The sequence below is a fragment of the Zootoca vivipara genome, chromosome 5 (assembly GCF_963506605.1).
Source record: "Zootoca vivipara chromosome 5, rZooViv1.1, whole genome shotgun sequence".
In the NCBI taxonomy this organism is placed as follows: Eukaryota; Metazoa; Chordata; class Lepidosauria; order Squamata; family Lacertidae; genus Zootoca; species Zootoca vivipara.
The window spans coordinates 60591819-60610127 of record NC_083280.1 but is presented as its reverse complement, the minus strand read 5'-3'; the positions used below and the strand labels follow the sequence as shown (position 1 = coordinate 60610127).

General features: G+C 42.9%; 1 protein-coding gene across 1 annotated transcript in view; it reads left to right on the top strand.

Moving 5' to 3' along the window:
* The first annotated feature begins 1076 nt into the window (after positions 1-1076).
* The window catches only part of TCERG1L (transcription elongation regulator 1 like), a 158323-nt gene continuing 141090 nt past the window's right edge, over positions 1077-18309 (top strand). Inside the window, exons 1-3 of the mRNA XM_035138259.2 lie at positions 1077-1376; positions 4169-4315; positions 8555-8735. Coding sequence (XP_034994150.2) covers positions 1077-1376; positions 4169-4315; positions 8555-8735 — 628 coding nt within the window. The remainder of the gene's footprint in view (positions 1377-4168; positions 4316-8554; positions 8736-18309) is intronic.

Sequence of the window (18309 nt, the reverse complement as noted above, 5' to 3'; positions counted from 1 at the left end):
AGTGGTGGGGGTGCTTCCAGAGGTACAATACTCTGGCAGGATTCAAGCTCCCATCTTTAGCTTCAGAAGCTGCTCCAAGACATGCTACTACAACCTCCTCCAAACTCCACTAAGACCCTCTCTTTTCTTCCCATTTGAACTTCCCTCCCTTTCTCACATCTCCTCTTTCAGACCCTCCACAGCTACTCTTTGCCATTCTCACCTCTTTCCCCTTCCCCTTTCTTCATTCCTCCTCTCTCGCCCCCGCAAGACCCCCTTTGAAAAACGCAACACTTCTTAAAAGCGAGAGATGCCAAAGTCTGAATCTCCTGGGAAGCCTTTCTTTAACTCCCGGAAGTGTGCAAGGGCTAGAGGTAGTAGACAGGACAAATGCACTCTGCATGTGCTCAGAGGCCCCTCAAAACCCTGGTGAGTTATTCCTGGAGCTCAGATCCCTTCTGCCCCTATGTTTCTCTTACCCCCTTGGCTCTTCTTTCTCTGGCTTCATCCCCCTCTCTCGCCCGCCTCCCGTCTTCGCGTTGCTTCCATCTTCCTTCCCCCTAGTCGTCCTCCTTCCTTTGCTCTTGGATTCCCCCTCCCTTCGTCGCTGCCTACCCCCGCGTCTCTTTGATCTTATCTCCCCTCTCCCATAGCACTCCTCTTTTCTCTGCGGCGCGCCCCGTCTGGTTTGCTGGAGGAGAGAAGTTGGAGGGCACCCGCCCTGTCCAGTCAATTGCAGCAAGGGCTGAGTGCGGCTCTGCCTCCTCATCTTCCTTGTCCCGGGCTTCCTGCAACCTCAGCAGCAGCAGCAGCAGCAGCGAGAGCAGCCGCCGCGGGGGGCGTGGTCAGGCGGGAGGGGCTGCGAAGGGGCGGAGCTCCCGGCAGCGCCACAGAACGAAGTGGAGCCCCAACCGGCTCAGGACTGAGGCGCCGCTGCTGCGACCGCTGCCGCCGCTCTCAGCCTCCACCCAGAGCCGGGGCACTGATGGGCATCCCTCGCCCCCCTGCCCCAGGCGCCGCGGATCTGAACCCCCAGCCGGGATCCCGCTGCCGCTGCTGCTCGCCTTCGCCGGTGGAATCGTACTGTAAGATGTAGAATGCTCCCGGTGTCGAGAGCCAAGCGGCAGCAGCCTCTCCTGTGGCCCGGGAATGCGGAGCCCCCAGCGCCTCCCTGGATTTGGATGGTCCCAAGCGCGGCGGGGCTCTTTCGGGTCGGGGGCGCCGCTGGGGTGGTGCCCCCTCCTCTGCTGCTCTCTTCGCCGCCGCCGCCTCCTCCGCCGCCTGCGCCGCTGATCCAGGGGGTTTCGGGCTGGCAAGTTCCCTGCGATCCTTTCTTGCCTTTGATGGCACCGGAGCATCATTCCGCGGTCCATCAGCTTCCCTTTCTGAACGGGCAGGTAAGGAAGGAAGGAACCTTTGCCTCTTTGCCTGCCTCCCTTCACCACCATCTATCTCCCTCCCCCCGCTCTCTTTATTCGTGCTTCTTTTTCTGGTTGCTTTGACGGAGGGTCCTGTTGGAAGCGCACTTCGCTTTTCCTCACTCCCATCGCGCCGGTTCTTTTCCGTGGTGGGTTCAAAAGCGCCCAGGAGAATGAAAAAGGGGACATTGGGAAACTCGTCACGAGCCTTGGGAAACGGGTAACCTGGCAGTGAAAGAGATGGGAAGCAACTTCTGTCGCTGTCCGACGCGTCGTGGTGCTGAAGTTCGCTCGTAAATTTCCTCGCTGTTGCAGACGTGTGTCCGCGCCTTGCTGTTGAACCGCACTGTGTCTCCACCAGACTTTAAAGACAAGACGAGAGGGAAAGAGAGGGAGAGAGGCCACATTAACTATTAATACGAAGCTATTGCTAATTCTGAGCTCGTTCCTTTTCACTCTCAAACCACACGCTCTGCACATTTCTGAGCTTCATACGTTTGTAAATAACACCCAAAATAGTATGCCTTCCTTACAAGACTGCAGTCCTCTGACATTCAGGGCTCATTCATTGCTCGTTTTTTTTTTTAAAAAAATAATAATGTCGCTCTCACGATTGCACTGAAACGACACTACCATAAGGTCTATGCCCTTGTACCCTCTTAATACTCATTCCTATTGATACCCTAATAAATCCATAAATAACAGGGCTGTGTATTTTATAGCAGTCATTCAGAATGTAGAATTGTTTACTATGGAAAACTCGATAAAAAGAATGGAGTTACATGAGCCTATTGCAGATGCATCCCAGTCACAAACTGGGCAGTGATTTGAAGGCTGGTTTTGAGCATTTCTTTTCCATAACAAATCATCTACCATACAATCCGGATCATTGCATAAAGCTCATCTAAATAAAAACTACAGAAAGCTTATTCTAATATTGCAAGCAATGTTTCCTAACCATCTTAAACCAAAGTTATCACACTCTTTTAAAAATACCAGCATATTGGACCAGCTGGTGTATTCATTCAATGCACTATGCTGTTTTTACAATATTTGTGCCTGCTCCAGAAGGCTTTCTCAAGGTGTAGAACAGGACTGATTTAAGAGAGGATGTGTTGCAAACCCCCCCCCCCCCGTTGCTATGCCAGGATGCTACCACTAGAGGTATTTAATGTCTAAGAACTTGTGCTTCCCTTCATATTTAGAAATCTTAAAAATATTTATTTTAATAAAAGAAGAAAGTTGGTGGCTGCTCATGAATCTGCTCATTAGGACTAACCCTCTCATCATCACTTTGAGTTTACTGTGACAGCATAAGCTGGACATATAAAGAAAATGCTAACATAAGCAATTGCTTTCGGTGTCTTCTGCTCTGATGTTCTTTGATGTTATATGGCAGGCATTAGCTGGTCTTGATCACATATTAATTCAAGCAATAAATCTCATCATCACTGCTGGCTGTACACACACACACGTGTGTGTGTGTGTGTGTGTGTGTGTTTGGATTGTAAGGCACATTTGAAAGTAGTGGTGGATGATCAGCTTGGAGATTAGCCTTAAGTATTTTTTAATACATGCATTAGATTTCATTGACTATGTTAATTATGGAATTAGTTATGTGTGGTGTTTAATGCCTCTGACATAAAATTGATGCTGTTTCACTTAGATGTTTGAACTCCAAATTATTTGGATAAATTCCAGTTTCCTAATAAAATGTCTAAGCTAGGAATCTGTCCTGGCACTTGATGGTAGTATGTAGGAACAGAGCATAGTGGTTGGTGAAAGACACACTCTAGGACCGAATGAAAATTTATGAACTTGGAGAATCATGGAATTGGATTGAAAGCAATAACATTCCTCTAGCTTGGATATATCAAATCCAGGAAGGCCCTGTAGTTGCCTTTGATTTGCTATTGCCTGTGTAAAAGCTGAATGATCACTAATTTTAGCGAGATTTTCTTTTAACATAACAGTTAAATTATGCTATTTGTCATCCACCTGGCTATGGTTTTAAAACATTTGCTTGATGTCCAACAGCCTTGTCATATGAGCCACTGCTTATAAAAACAGAAGTTTAGGATGTGAAACAACCACTGCTCTACCTGGGCAGGGACATGACTTGTAGCATCATTCTAGCACTGAGAACTGTCTCAAGACACCACACAGGTGCCGTGCTGTGGTTTGTCGTGGCTATATTCACAACAACCCATACCATCAGATGTACTGCAGCATCAAGCAAAGGTGTTGTGCAGCACAGATTGGGGTGGAAATGGGCTATGGAAGAGAGGTCTGCTTGGGCAGTGAATTGGGATGACTCATCTATGAGTAGGATTCCTGCTAGATTGGATCTAAAACAGAATTCAGGGTGAAATGTGGTACTCCATTGAGATAGAATTGTTTCCTGAAATCATACTCATATCTATATAGCTTTAGTCAGATTCCAGCTGGTCTCCACTAATTCTTTACCCTTGCCATATTTAATGTTAGATGTGTACTATGATCACAGTCACTCTTCACCATGGTATTGTAGTTCTGAGTTGCTGCATAAGCCCTTAGTAGTACAATGTATAGCTGAACTCAGTACATTTCGATTTGTTTCCCCACCCCAGTGAATTTTTTTCATGTTTTGGAGGAAGCAAAAGCATACATAAGAATCATATAATTTGTGCTAAAAAATACATATGAAATAGAAATGAAAACATGAATAATTAACAAACAAAAGCTGTATGGACTAATATGTGTATTCTTACCTTTTAAAAACTTTATTTTAGTGGATGTTTGGAGCTCATTCTCCAGTGATTGGATTTTCACCTTCTTCAAGTGTGGAGTTTGTTCCTCTTTTTCCTCAAGTATACACAACTGCTGCCCCACACCATTCTGGGAAAAGTTGGGTAGAAAAGAGGCTTCCAAATTGCAAGGTAAGTTAAAATTTGCCTTCTTCTTCACTTAACAGGCATTGAGATCTTGGAGGTAGAATTACATTACTGTACCAATATATGGGGTACTATTCATTCATTTAAAATATTGATCAGAGTATTAAATTTCCAATGTGGCTTACAAATATTACAATTAAATATATGAATAATAGTGAATTAATAAGGCTGTTTCTAACCATCCTGAATTTCAACCCAAAACTATATTTTCCTCCCTGAGCCACAAACCTGACCAGAACCTGAGTTATTATTTTACAGTTTCTGATGGACCTCAATTGGAAGACTCCTGAAATAAAATGAAATTGGCAATCACCATTGTTGGTCATACTTAGAGTAGAGCCATTGAAATCAGTGGACAAGTAGTAAGTCTGTTGACTTCAGTTGATGAACTCTTAGTTTGACTTAGTTCATGATGACCCAACAGAGCCAGGTTACCTGTTCATAATAAGGCCTTATGTGGAAATGGTTAAGTTTGGTTTTGTATCTTTAATGTTTCATTTATTGTTTATGAGAACTTTAGTTATGCCCTAGTTATGTATTTTTTTCATGCTGCAAGCCACCGTGAGCACTGTTTGAACTTTGGAAAGGTGGTATACAAATAAAATGTATGCATGCATGTAAATGAAGACACTTGATGTGGTTCATTCACTGGCTCACCAGCCGCAGAATGAGCACATAAACCCTCCCTGATGTTAGTTTTATTTTATACATTTTGGAGTGTGTCCTGGCTTCTGCACCCCACCCACTTCAAGAGGGCTGGGTCTAAAGACCATCAGCAGGGGTTGGACTGGAAGCATTCTTCAAGCTTCAGACAGAAACCACAGATGAAAAGCATCCTGTTGTAGTAAATAAAAGAGGATAGGGTCCCATTGTGTTCATTGCCTCCCTCAGGTTCCAGTGTTGAGCCAGATTGGAGACTAAAGATTCTAAGTTGTGGCTGATTTGATTTGAAACCTAGTCTTTCTAACCTAGATACAAAAAGAATCAAAAAACATACAGGCAGTGTATGTTTGATCAAAATATTGATAGGGGAATCCCAGCCTCGTGATGTGTACTGATGTTAGACAGACCGTGTGAGAGAGGTATTTGTGATTTTATTTATTTAATTTCTGTACCACCTTTTAAAAGGGACCCAGGTGGTGCTGTGGGTTAAACCACTGAGCCTAGGGCTTGCTGATCAGAAGGTCGGCGGTTCGAATCCCTGTGATGGGGTGAGCTCCCGTTGCTTGGTCCCAGCTCCTGCCAACCTAGCAGTTCGAAAGCACGTCAAAATGCAAGTAGATAAATAGGAACCGCTACAGCGGGAAGGTAAACGGCATTTCCATGTGCTGCTCTGGTTTGCCAGAAGCGGCTTTGTCATGCTGGCTACATGACCTGGAAGCTATACGCCGGCTCCCTCGGCCAATAATGCGAGATGAGCGCGCAACCCCAGAGTCGGTCTTGACTGGACCTAATGGTCAGGGGTCCCTTTACTTTTTACCTTATACCACCTTTTATCAAAGTATCACAGGCTGGTTTACAATATAAAAACTCAAAAATATATAACATAGCAACAAACAAAAACAATAACCCCTCCCACATGCACAGTTTAGGTGGTCATAGATTGTTTAATTAGCCAAAGGCCTGGCAGAAGATTAATGTGTTTGCCTGGTGCCTAAAGATACATAACGAAGGCAGCAGGTTAGCCTCTCTGCGGAGAGCATTCTACAAGCTGAGAACCACCACAGAAAAGGCCAACTCTCATGTTGCCACCCTCTGGACATCTTGTGGAGGAGGCACACAAAGAAGGGCCTCCGATGATGATTGCAGTGCCCAGGTCGGCTCATAAGAAGAAAACGTAAGGTTCAGCCTCACATTCCATTTCCAACATGGTAGGGAACAACTTATGTGCATTACCCAGATAACTAAATTATGTGGCAATTAATGAATATAATAAAAAATGAAAGAATATAAGAAGATTTTTCAAGTTTGATTCCACACATAAAAAAATCAGTATGTCAACTTGAAGGTCTCATAAAACTTTCCCGGTTACTGATACTTGGTTGTAACTGTCTTAGATTAATGGGCTTGCTCCACCTCACTGTGCAAATGGCCATTACTACGAGCTTCATATTTGTGAACTGAACCAGTTCCTGAGCTTTTATTAGAACCTGAACTTTAACAATCTGGAACAGTATCAGTTTCAGCAGAAACTGAATTGGAGCCAACCAACCAAACAAACAAACAGAATTGTTTGACATAGATTTTCCCAACAAAAACTAATAGCATTAATGACATTTCAGATATTGATAAGAGATCCCAGTCTCATTAAGCTGTTTGAATCAATCCATATGTATTTGCAAAGTGCTCACACCAGACATCATGGAGTGAGTGCCTGTGGGGAATTATTATTTTGAAAAATCCCCAGTCCAAAGCTTATGGAAAGCTCTCATTTGAGGAGAAAGCTTCTTGCCTACCAGTTTAATGATATTACATTTCCATGATATAGGGATGCTTTCAAGGAAGCAACCCACTGTGTACATTCTACGCGTGGCAAAGTTTTAGGAAATTAGTGCCATGAGTCTGCCTGCACATTTGGATTAACTCTTAGGCTTACCAAGATATACTAAGAAAATTAATAATGATTTATATTTATTGTATGTCTGTACCAAGATTCAGATATATGCACAACCCTGTTCTTAAGAAAGAATGTTATGGAGGAAGTGATATACATGCGTCATCTATATCATTTGATATCGTGTGATTTATGCATTGTGGCCAGGGTCAAAAGGACTTGAGCATGCTGAGTGGGATTTATTTATTTAGTTTTTAAATGCTTTTCTTTTTTGAATGTCAGATTCCATGATATATAATAAACACAAAGCAATTTGCTTTGTGGCCACAAGGTTTGTCATTTGATAAACAGAATCCCAGAGGCTCCTCGGAGACATGTTATTTGGATAGTCTTTTAGGGCTTTGGCATTTATATATGAATCAATAGTCTCAAAAGTGGAAATGCATTCACATTGGTATAGTATTTCTCCTAATGAAATCAATAAGAAACTTCCAATTTTAATGGAGCAGGTTTGAAGCTTATGTAGCTTAAATACTATCTTGCATTAAACAAGGTAAGTACCATGCCTGCCCCAATTAATCACTCTATCAGCTGAATTGTTTAAAACACTTTTGATCCACTAAAAGGTATCCCTGATTAACTGGGAAGCAGATATATAGAGAGATGAGAGAGAGAGAGATGGTTCAAGCCAGAGGAGGTTATATATGCTTTAGCCCATTGAAACCATTGGAACTTGAGTGACAGTTATTAAGTGTGTGTGTGTGTGAAGTGGTCGATTATCTGCAATTTCTAAAGTCCTACCAGCTTGCAGCAGTCAAGGTAGAAGGCAGCGGGATGGACTTACCTTATATTTGTTCATATATGTATCTTTTTTAAATAAAAAATAAAAAAACCCCCCTATTGGTTCCAGTGGAACAAAATTATTTACCTCGGTTCTTGGGTGCATGGGGAGCCAAACCTTGAGACTTTCCAGAGTCTCTGTCCCAGCTTCTCACTGCATTAAAAGGCCTGTTCCAAGGCCTAATGCCAACTGCCATGGATAGAAGTACCTCCAGTGGTAGATCTATGGCTATGGAGATTTTTGTGGGTGTAGCCTCCCCACATCTCCATGACTGGAGAGGAACCTCAACCATATCCTAACCCTCTCTAGCCAGTGGATCTGGGCATTAGGATTGCTCTCTCTCCTATAGGGCTAAATTGTGACTAAGTTATTTTGCATCAAATCCATTATTTTTTATTATAAGTAGATGAAACAGGAATTTTCTTTGTACTTGAGGGAAGAAATATACCTGTAGTCCGATGATGTTAACTGGCTGCCTCTCATTCTCACACACAAGTCTTATTCATTGATCAGTTGGATTTATCAATGAATAGTGAATGGCACAACTGCACCCACAGCTTTATTTTCCATTCCTCTGCCGGTACAATTATTTTCTATTCCAAATTTTAAGCTATATATTTGTTCTGGCACTGCTGTTTACAAAGGTTTGACATCAGATCAGTTGGGTAGATACAGAGAATTCAAATAATTAGAAGCTTTTCAGAAAGCCAAGGTTAATCTGATAATGGAGAGTTCCAATGACTGTTAAAGAACCCAAAAGCCATAGAAGTCAATTGAATTATATCATGAGTAATGTTTTTTCTCTTTTTCTTTCTCCTCTTCTGGGCAGATTTATTTAAACAATGCGTTTGCTCTGGATTCATCATGGATACATCCTGAGGAGCTACGAATCTACCAGGGACACGATAAACCTCTTGTTATGACAAATCAAGTAGCTGTAGCTTTATCTAGGCCAGCTACTGCCCCTAGGCCTCTTCCTGCAGTGGTGTTAACACCCCAGCCTATTCCAGGTTAGTTAAAAATAAATAACTATGTTCTTGAGCTCCATGTTTTCCTTCCTGTTGATCTGTGATTTGCAGCAATGTTCCACTTTGAATTCAAATCTGTTTCTTTTGAGGAGGCTGTATTCATTTGGATTGAAGCAGGATGCAGATATATGCAAACTCACTTGAATGCCATCCTAGAGATTATTCAGCAATTGAGATAAATCAGGGAGGACATGAAGGGCAATATAGTGGCTATCATGTTATGCAGTTTAGCCCAGTCATTTGCTCTGCTGATAAACGCTCTGGAAACCAAACCAGAAGCTGATTTGACATCAAGTTATGTCTTTTCCAAACTCATTGAGGAGCATCATAGGAGAAATGAATGTCTTGATGGTGAATGTAGCACAGACCCTTGTCAAGGTCAATCTCTTAAGGCTACCAGAAAGCACAAAGCGCAAATAAAATGTTTTCACTGTGCAAAAATAGGACATCTAAGGAAATATTGCCAGAAGTGGAAGTCTGAGCAGTGCAAGTAAACTCAAAAGAGACTCAATCCCTAAGCAAAGGTTGCAAGTGTTGCTTCTGCAGAAATCCGGGACACAAGCCTCAAAGCTATCCACAACAGAATGCCTCATCACTGGTATGTTGTTTCTGGCACAAGCAGTCACATGTCAAATGCCAAATCCTTCATTGCATCACTCAATCCAAACGACCAGATTTACTTTGCTGATGGGAACAGCATCACTGCTGAAGGGAAGGGCCAAGGCTTTCTCAAGTGTGTCCAGCCAAGGGACAAGTCGAAGCTCATTCCCATACTCAACAAGTTGTATGGTCTTGATCTCTGTGGAAGTTTGTTCTCCATGAAGCATGCAACCAATAAGGGTCATCCTGTACCATTTAACAGGAACAACGGCTTCATTAATAAGGGAAAAGATGTACTAACCACTGCAAAGATAGATGATAATCTTTACAAGCTTGTTCTTTCAACAGAAGATGCAAAGGCAAACAAGGAAGAAGTACATGGCGCCTGCTTGTACAAATGGAATTGCAGAATGGGGCACAGATACCCAGATGCAACCAAGGAACTTTTGAAGAAGCAATTGACAAGATGCTTGGAATTGTCAACCTGCAGTACTTAGCAGTACAGCATGCTGCAATACAATTAAGGCAAAAGCAACTCACAAGCTGTCTTCAAAGATCAGTGAGAACAGAACATCTGCTGCTCTGGAGCTTGTGCACAGTGACATGTGCAAACCAATGCCAACTCCCACAGCCAGAGGGAACAAATACTTTCTCACATTCATTGATGATTTCAGTCATTTCTCCATGGCGTACCTTCTTAAGAGTGAAGCAGAATTATTTGAAAAACTGAAGAATTATGTAACATTCACCAGCAAAAAAAATTCCAGAGGAAAGTGCAAGTGCTTCGCACGGACAAAAGTGAATTTACTAGTCATAATATCAAGCAGTTTGTTAAGGAGAATGGCATACAGCATCAAATCACTGCTCTGTACATGCCCTCTCAAAATGGCAACACTGAGAGAAAGCATCACTCTCTAATGGAAATGCCAATAAGCATGCTGATTGATGCTGCTGTCTCAAGGAAGTTCTGGGGTGAAGCCATGAATGCAGCCAACCACAGACGAGAAAGCAATATACACTACACCCTTTGAAAAATGACATGGAAAGAAACCCTGAGTATACTATCTCAGAGTTTTGGGGCTGTAATGCCTATGCCTTAATTCTGCCTGAAAAATGCAACAAACTGCAAAATGTGCCAGACTGTAGCAGGCTTGTTGACAGGTTACAGCAATTCCTGCAAAAGCTACAAAATTCTGGATCCTAGTACAAAGTTGCTGTCTTCAACACAGTCTCCTTTGATGGGACACTATAACCTGATGTATTGAAAGAGCCAAGTGATTATTTCAATCTAAATCACCAAGGTGCAAGGTCTGCTAACAGAACCTTCCACACCACCACTTTACCACTTTATCAGAGGTGAGGCGGCAGTGGAAGTCTCTAGTATACATAGGTTCTGGACACCTCCACACATGTTTGCCTCAGCACGCTGAGATGGGGAATAGCATTCCAATAGTCTGCTCAGAAGGGGGGGGGAGCATGTATTGAGTTAATCTAACCTTCATGTGGCTGTTTTACCACATGCCCAACTCAGCAAGAGTCTGCCGGAATAGCTTAGTTTGCTGTCAAACAACAAAATTAGCTTTTTAAGAAGCTGAGCCAACTTTCTGTAGAATATTAATTCCAAATGTGTATTTTTAGCACTCAAATTATCCCATGTAGATGGTTATTAACATGGATGGTTAATTGATCCATCAGTTCATTAAAACCAACTTACATACCACAATATGCATGAAATCAATTCCATAAATTTGCATATCTCAGGTACGCTACACAGCTAAGCAAGCTGAAATTGGTTGATTTGTTTGCTGTTTTTGAGTATATGGCTAGAAAGGGCCAGAAGATATATCGTTCAAAAGATAAATCTGAACTTGTATTTTATTGATTCTTCCAAAAGCATACTAATTGGCAGCAATTCTGATTTTTTGTTAAAGCCTCTGAATAATGATAATTAGAGAATGCAATGCATAGCAAACCACTTGAATTTTAAAATATTGTACTGGTCCTTTCTCCATTTGCTAAGATAAAAAAAATGTATTTCAAACAATAACCAGATGGTAATTGCCCTGTCTTATTTTTACAGCTTTTCTTCTTTATGGGAAACAGTAAGCTTTAATGCAATTTTCTTCTTTCTTGTATTTTCCCAGAATAGTGCTACACAATGAGAAGAGATAATTTTCTCATACAGCACAGAGTTTCTTTGTTGGCGGAAAAATGTGATTCCTTGCCAGCTAGCAAGACTTATTTATTCCAATTAGCTTAGATTTTTATTTTGCATTGATACATGTCAGACAAGTTAGATAATTCTTGAACTTCAATGGCTTTTCAGATGCTTTACACAAAGCTGCCTTATCTTCTTGCTGCCCTTCACTATTGATCCGCTATTGTGCCTTCCACTGAAGATTATCCAAACCATAAAATACTCTGCGGATGGACAAAATAACAGGGTTGTGTATTTATCTATATCTGGATGAGAAAGTTGTGGTCTATGTCCCAGCAAGGGATCCACTATTAGTAGTCATTCCAGCTAATGGCCAGATATTACAAGAACACCAAACTGAAATCCATTGTTGCATTTGTTGCATTTTGATCTCTTTGTTCATTGGAAGAATAAGAGCAATTGACTTACTGTGAGTTTTTCACATTCTACTCTTTTTAGAAAAGGGGGTATAATGTGGAAAATGCAGCTCCTTAGGATAGGCCATTATTTTAGTACTAGCTAGTTTGTTGGTGAACTCTATTGATGTAACCGACAGTCCACTTGATTGGGGACTATATTGTAACCTTTCAGAAAGATGGAAGATGCCTTGGAGGATAAGCTCCTTTTGTTGATGAAACTGACATAAGTAGTGAACTGCTGGACTCACATGAACTGCTGGAATACTAGTTGCTGGAAACCACAGAGTGGGAAAGTGCTCTTGTACTTGAATCTAGCTTGCAAGTTTCCCATAGGCATCTGGCTGGCCACAGTGAGAACAGGATGCTGGACTAGATAGGCCATTGGCATGATCCAGCAGACTCTTCTTATGTTCCCATGGAAGGCAAATGGGGAGAGGGAAGGGCCAAGTGAAATATCTGATTGGGAGTACGGTAGAGGGTGGGGGTGATTAAAGCAAAATTTCCAATAGGAAACTACAGTAATCCCTTCCTCCAGGATTCTGCTAACTTTTAATGCTTTGGTGCAGCAGCAGATTTCACCTTTTTTCAGATGATTTACCTTCTGTGTAGCAGCTTTAGTTCAGGGAGCTTCTTTTTCATTAAATGATCGTGCTAGTATGCTATATTGGACTTAATTTGATTTCCAGTGGCAGCCATATTACTTTGTTGCAGCAATAAAGTAAAATATAAAGAAATGAATGCCATAATAATGGACTGCAGTCCACTTCATCTGATGCAAGTGGTTTTGAGTGACCTGTGTTAAAGTCAATTTAAAGTTTATAGGAAAGGGTCCCAGAAACTTTCCTGATCATGCATTGGAGATTACACAAACTGGACACTGTACTACTGTTGTTTTATCAAACTCCTGTTGCTCTGTTACTTTTGCAAGTCTCCCAACTAAACTTATTCCATTAAAGATCAATCCTGTGGGAAAGGTGGAGTTCTGTGAAAGACAACTGTGGGAACAGATGAGTGAGGCATAGAGGCTCATGAAGACTGTACTCCTGTATCACAGAGGGCATTTGTTAGTGGTCCCTTCTGGTGAATGATAACTTGATGCTAGTAATGCAGTACAGAAGATTTCCGTCAACCTGGTGCCAACTAGATGTTGATGGACTGCGAGTCCCATCATGACTGAGCACTGGCTCTGCTGGCTGGGCCTGATGGGAGACGTAGTCTAAAACACTTGAAGCACACTAGGTTGTGGGATGTTATGCAGTGACCAAAAGGAAATAGATTACTAAACTCTGGTTTGCATAGCTTCCTTGGAATACTGAAACATAAAGGCAATCCAGTACACGGAGAACTGTTGATATCTAAAATTATTTCAATTGTTCTTATGTGGAAGTTGTGATGGGAAGATTGCATTTATGAGATACTTATTTGTCAAATAATGTGTGGGAAGGAATGTAATTTCTTTTAGAACACTTTTAATGTGATTGTCATGGCTGAATATATATAGGGATTCATGGTGAGAAACAGAATATTCATGTAAGGAATTCCACTGTCCATAATTATTAGCATTCCCTCTCTCTCAAGTGGAGTGGCAGCGGAATAAATAAAAACAGACTGCTCATTCATTATGAAATATTGAAGGTTGGCAAGGCTCACATGTCTGATCTGGCAATTGCAAATACCTGGAAGCTGATTTTTTTTCTGTAGGAAAGAGAAATGGGTCAATATACTATGGCAGATAAAATCAGATTTCAGAAACCTGCATAATCTTTTTGTTGACCCAAAGATAGAAAAAATGACACATCATTTTATCACCTAGGAAGTAGAGGTTATTTCCTTGTTCTTCCCCAACTCTGGTCAATATTTGTTGTTTAAACAGTTTGTGAAGGGTCAAAGGACTCAAGTCATTTAATGATAACTTAGCAATGTTCTTATTTTATCTGATGTGCCACCTAAAAAGCAGATGTACCTAATCAACCATTTATTAGATACTACTTCATTTGTCAAGGTCAGCTTGACCTTCAGCCAAGTGACACACAGCCTTTTGATACCCTTGAAGTAGCTTTGATTTCCAATGAAAGCTACTGCATTGAACTTAATATTTCAAGATGTGCAACAAGAGTTAGCATATTTCTTTTATTCCCTGAAAGCCATACACATTTATTGCGCAGTCCCCCCAGCCCCAGGCGACCCCCGAGCGGAATAATGACTCAAGTTAACGGCCTCGGTCCGGTATACCTGAAGGAGCGTCTCCACCCCCATCGTTCTGCCCGGACACTGAGGTCCAGCTCTGAGGGCCCTCTGGCGGTTCCCTCATTACGAGAAGCCAAGTTACAGGGAACCAGGCAGAGGGCCTTCTCGGTAGTGGCACCCACCCTGTGGAATGCCCTCCCACTAGAGGTCAAAGAGAACAATTACCAGACCTTTAGAAGGCATCTCAAGGCAGCCCTGTTTAGGGAAGCTTTTAATGTTTGATGGATTTCTGTATTTTAGAATTTCTGTTTTTTTGGAAGCCGCCCAGAGTGACTGGGGGAACCCGGCCAGATGGGCGGGGTATAAATAATAAATTATTATTATTATTATTATTATTATTATTATTATTATTATTATTATTGCTATGGGATTAAAATTGTCCACAACTTTATTAAGGTTCAGATGTAGGGAGACCTTGGCTCAGGCATTGAGCGTTTATCCTTCCCAGACCCCAGACGGGGACCTGGGTGACTTCATGGTTATCTAGAATGTGTGGCGTTGGGCTAGCTCTGGAGAACATATGTTCAAGCAGAGAGCCCGCCCCCCCGTTACGCCGCTGTTGGAGGGGAGAGCAATGACAACCTCTCAGCGTATGGCCAATACCGCCCCCAAGACCCCTTTAACGGGGAACCCTGGTATCACCGCCACAAAGGGGGCATGGGCCATTGCTTCACGCTCCCCCCCCATTTAGGAAGATAGACTAAAGGATTCTGCCCAAGGCCTGTAACCGCCAAAGTTGTGGTGTATTGCTATGGGAAAGGCAAAACCTGCCAATGCAGGAAAATTCGTTTCCGGCCCTTCAACAGCGGCCCTGACATAGCAGCGCCTGCATACTTGTGGAAAAGAGGTTAACCTGCAAAAGAGGACTTAATTGAGGGAGGGGAGGGTGGGAGAAGCTCTGGAGCCGACTGCTGCTTCACAGGTAAGCTTCACCTTCAGTTGTGTGGGCTGGGTGGTCCCTGCCCTTACCTAGCCAATCCCCTGGCAATGCCTCCCAGGTGGGCAGATGACTGGGGTAGGTGGATAGCCTGGGGAGGATGAAGCCAGCCCGAACTACCAAGAGCCACACTGGGGTCCAAGGGGCTGCGTGCGACCATGCAAATATTGCCCCATCCCCACATTTGATGTGGGGAGCGGTCATTATGCTTTCTGCAGTTCTCAGGGATAAGTAGTAGCATGGCAGAAAGTCAAAGGAAATTGGAAAGCTCAGGGGAAGCTGGAAGTATTTTAAAGGAATGGAATTGAAGTTATTGGTTTGTTCAGTAGCCTGATTGCAACCTCTGCATAGTTTCTGTGGGATTTGGAGTCCATGCACTGTACTATTGTGATCTACTGACTGGTGCAGAGCCAGTGTTTTTTAATGGCCAGAGTAGGTGCAGCAGGTCATTCTATCAACTGTTTCCCTATTTGTGCCCTGAGAATAATGATATCTATAAGTTTTTGCCAGCCTGGACTCCATTGTCAGCCAGAGCTTGAGCAGCTAAAAGGAGCTAGCTTCCTCCCCCATTCCCTGCAGAAGTAGCACATGTTTTGCTTGCAAAATGTCCTAGGTTTAGTCCCTGTCATTTCCAGTTAAGACTAGGAACAGCTTATTTTTGAAACCCTGGGGAGTCAGTGTAGGCAATACTGAACAAGATGGAGCATTAGCCAGACTTTTTAATCAGTGGATTCTTGTGCCTGGGAGATCTTTTGATCAAAAGGCAAGGTATTCATTGAAACACAGGCATGCACACCCACATATATGACAAACATGCATATATGTGTTGGCATATATAGGTAAGTGCTACAAACAGTAAACACATCTTTTAATATCCTTTGGTACTAATTAAGACAACAGACTGCCACAGTGTTTTCACACGTTGTAACAGCTGTGGAAATATTCCTATATCCTATAGCTTCCTATATCTCCCCATTTGGCTTGTGAGACTGTTTTGGCCAATCCACATCCACCTGCCCCACATCTTATGTTATATATGGGGCAGGTAAAAATGTGACTTCCTATCAGAAACAGAGAATGATATTCAACTAAGTTTTCCTCAGAACAGACCCTTTTAAATCAATGAACGTGACCGAGTTAGGCCCATTAAGTCCCACATGTCTACTCTAAGTAACAGTTAGTTGACTACCGCCCAACATTCTCAGGTCCTGTGCCTCTGCAGGCATCTGTGTTTGCAAAGACAACAATCAGCTGATTTTTGGCATTTCAAAGTAATGTGCTTTGTCTGCAGAGTTTGAAATCAAACCGTGCAGGCAAAGGTAAACAAACCACCTGTTTGTGGCATAAGATGACTGAGAGGTGGGCAGCCTCACCCACCTGTCAATATTGGCTCAAGGTGGAAGGAGATAGGAATCCAGCCCATTAGCTGGATCCATTCCCTCAACCCTGTTGTCACATGAGCCATGGGGAATGGGGGTACAAGACTAATCTCCAAATATGTTTGGAATGGTCAAAAGAAATGTGAGCCTTGGAACGTTTGGTAGACACTATCTAGTTGCTATAGATTTTCATAGTTTATGTCATTGCAAAGGAAGCAAGTCATAATGTTATAAGTGCCAGTAGCTTTAGTGTTTCACTGTGCACCTAGAATAAGAACTTCATGGTCTCTGTCTAGGTCTAGGACAGGCATCCCCAAACTACGGCCCTGCAGATGTTTTGGCCTACAACTCCCATGATTCCTAGCTAGCAGGACCAGTGGTCAGGGAAGATGGGAATTGTAGTCCAAAACATCTGGAGGGCCAAAGTTTGGGGGTGCCTGGTCTAGGACCATGAAACTGTGTGTTCAGGTCTCTGTCACCTTCAGGGATGTGCAACATCAGCCCATATGATTTGCAGGCTGCATGAAACACCTGAATTAGCAATTGCCTAATCATGAAAATTTCTGCCAACAGTCCTTTCAGCTCCAGTCTCCCCAGTTGAAGCTCTTGGCCTCAGGAATGGCACCCTCCAATTAAGAATATTGATGCAGTCAAATGTACCAGGCAGTCACAGCAGCATTTGCTGTCTTGCAGTGATTTTTCAATGGGTTTATGTGTGGGTTGTGAAGCAGCTGTTGAAGACAAGTGGAGAGTCTGGAATCTGGAGCTGAGTCAGGGAACAAGCAGGAACTGAAACTGAGAAGTGCTCCAGAGGTCAAAGCCCATGGTAAAGGCAGGAGTACAAACCAAAGACCAAGCCTGAAGTCGGGACTAAATATTTAGCCAAAGAACACATAGGAATGCTCAGGAGCCAGAAAGACCTGCTGCTCATATATTTTATAGTCCTTAAAGGTAAAGGGACCCCTGACCATTAGGTCCAGTCGCAGGCAACTCTGGGGTTGCGGCACTCATCTCACTTTATTGGCCGAGGGAGCCAGTGTACAGCTTCTGGGTCATATGGCCAGCATGACTAAGCCGCTTCTGGCGAACCAGAGCAGCGCACGGAAACGCTGTTTACCTTCCTGCCGGAGCGGTACCTATTTATCTATTTGCACTTTGACGTGCTTTCTAACTGTTGGCAGGAGCTGGGACCAAGCAATGGGAGTTCACCCTGTCGCGAGGATTCAAACCACCTACCTTCTGATCAGCAAGCCCTAGGCCCTGTGATTTAGACCACAGTGCCACCTGCATCCCTTTTATAGCCCTTAAGAATGTGTTAATTCTCAGAGTGTGCACAGGCCACAGTCGCTCATTGGTGAGAGAAATAAACTCTTCATAAGCTCAGAGGCACTCACTATTATTACTTCATTGATATTTGTGCCTAGGAATTCTGTGTCATAGATTTACTGAGCTTTTTTATTAATATGAATCAATGTTTCTCCTGCTAGCTATGTGATTGGTAACCCAGTACATGTGAGCACCAAGGTGTCCACACAGAATTTCCTTGGTGCCTATGGGCACCAGGTCGACAATTCTCTGTTTTTATCTTATTTCTTGATGTGGCAGATCAGTTGCTAGAGCTGGAAGGTCCTGTGCCCTTGCAATCAAACTGGGTTTGAAGGATGTGGAAGGAAGGTGGGAGTACTCTCTCCCCCACTATCCAGAAGCCCATCCTGTGTACTTGCTTGTGGCATGCTGGCAGTGTGAAGTTGGCTGCATATGTTTGTTTCACCCCATG